The following is a 343-nucleotide window of genomic DNA, read 5'->3' on the forward strand; positions in this document are numbered from 1 at the left end:
TGTGCGGCACAGGGCACCCACGTCTGCCACCCGCCGGTCCTAGTGCAGCTGTCTCAGAGCGGAGCCTTTGCAGGGCTCGTAGGGATCAGCTGGAGCAGACTCTTCTCCCCTGCGAGCCCCAACCTTTCTCCTTGGCATCCTGGCCAGTGACTTGCTTGTCTCCCTCCTCTCTGGCTCTCCCTGCATGTGCCCGTCATCTCTCACGCCATGTCTGATTTCCTCTCTTCTCTTTTTCTCCTTGTGCAGCAGCACCAACTGAGCCAGAAGCTGTGGTGAAGAAGTACCTGGAAGAGCTGAAGGGCACTCCCTCCGACGAGGTGAGAGGACAGGGGCCCAACACCAG

General features: G+C 59.8%; 1 protein-coding gene across 1 annotated transcript in view; it reads left to right on the forward strand.

The window, feature by feature from the left end:
- Positions 1 to 239: 239 nt before the first annotated feature.
- LOC104271679 (probable E3 ubiquitin-protein ligase DTX2) overlaps positions 240 to 343 on the forward strand; it is a gene marked incomplete at its 5' end in the record, with an annotated part of 2,751 nt that continues 2,647 nt past the window's right edge. Inside the window, one exon of the mRNA XM_009866416.1 lies at positions 240 to 317. Coding sequence (XP_009864718.1) covers positions 240 to 317 — 78 coding nt within the window. The remainder of the gene's footprint in view (positions 318 to 343) is intronic.

Source organism: Apaloderma vittatum, unplaced genomic scaffold, assembly GCF_000703405.1.
Source record: "Apaloderma vittatum isolate BGI_N311 unplaced genomic scaffold, ASM70340v1 scaffold37273, whole genome shotgun sequence".
NCBI classification, from domain to species: Eukaryota; Metazoa; Chordata; class Aves; order Trogoniformes; family Trogonidae; genus Apaloderma; species Apaloderma vittatum.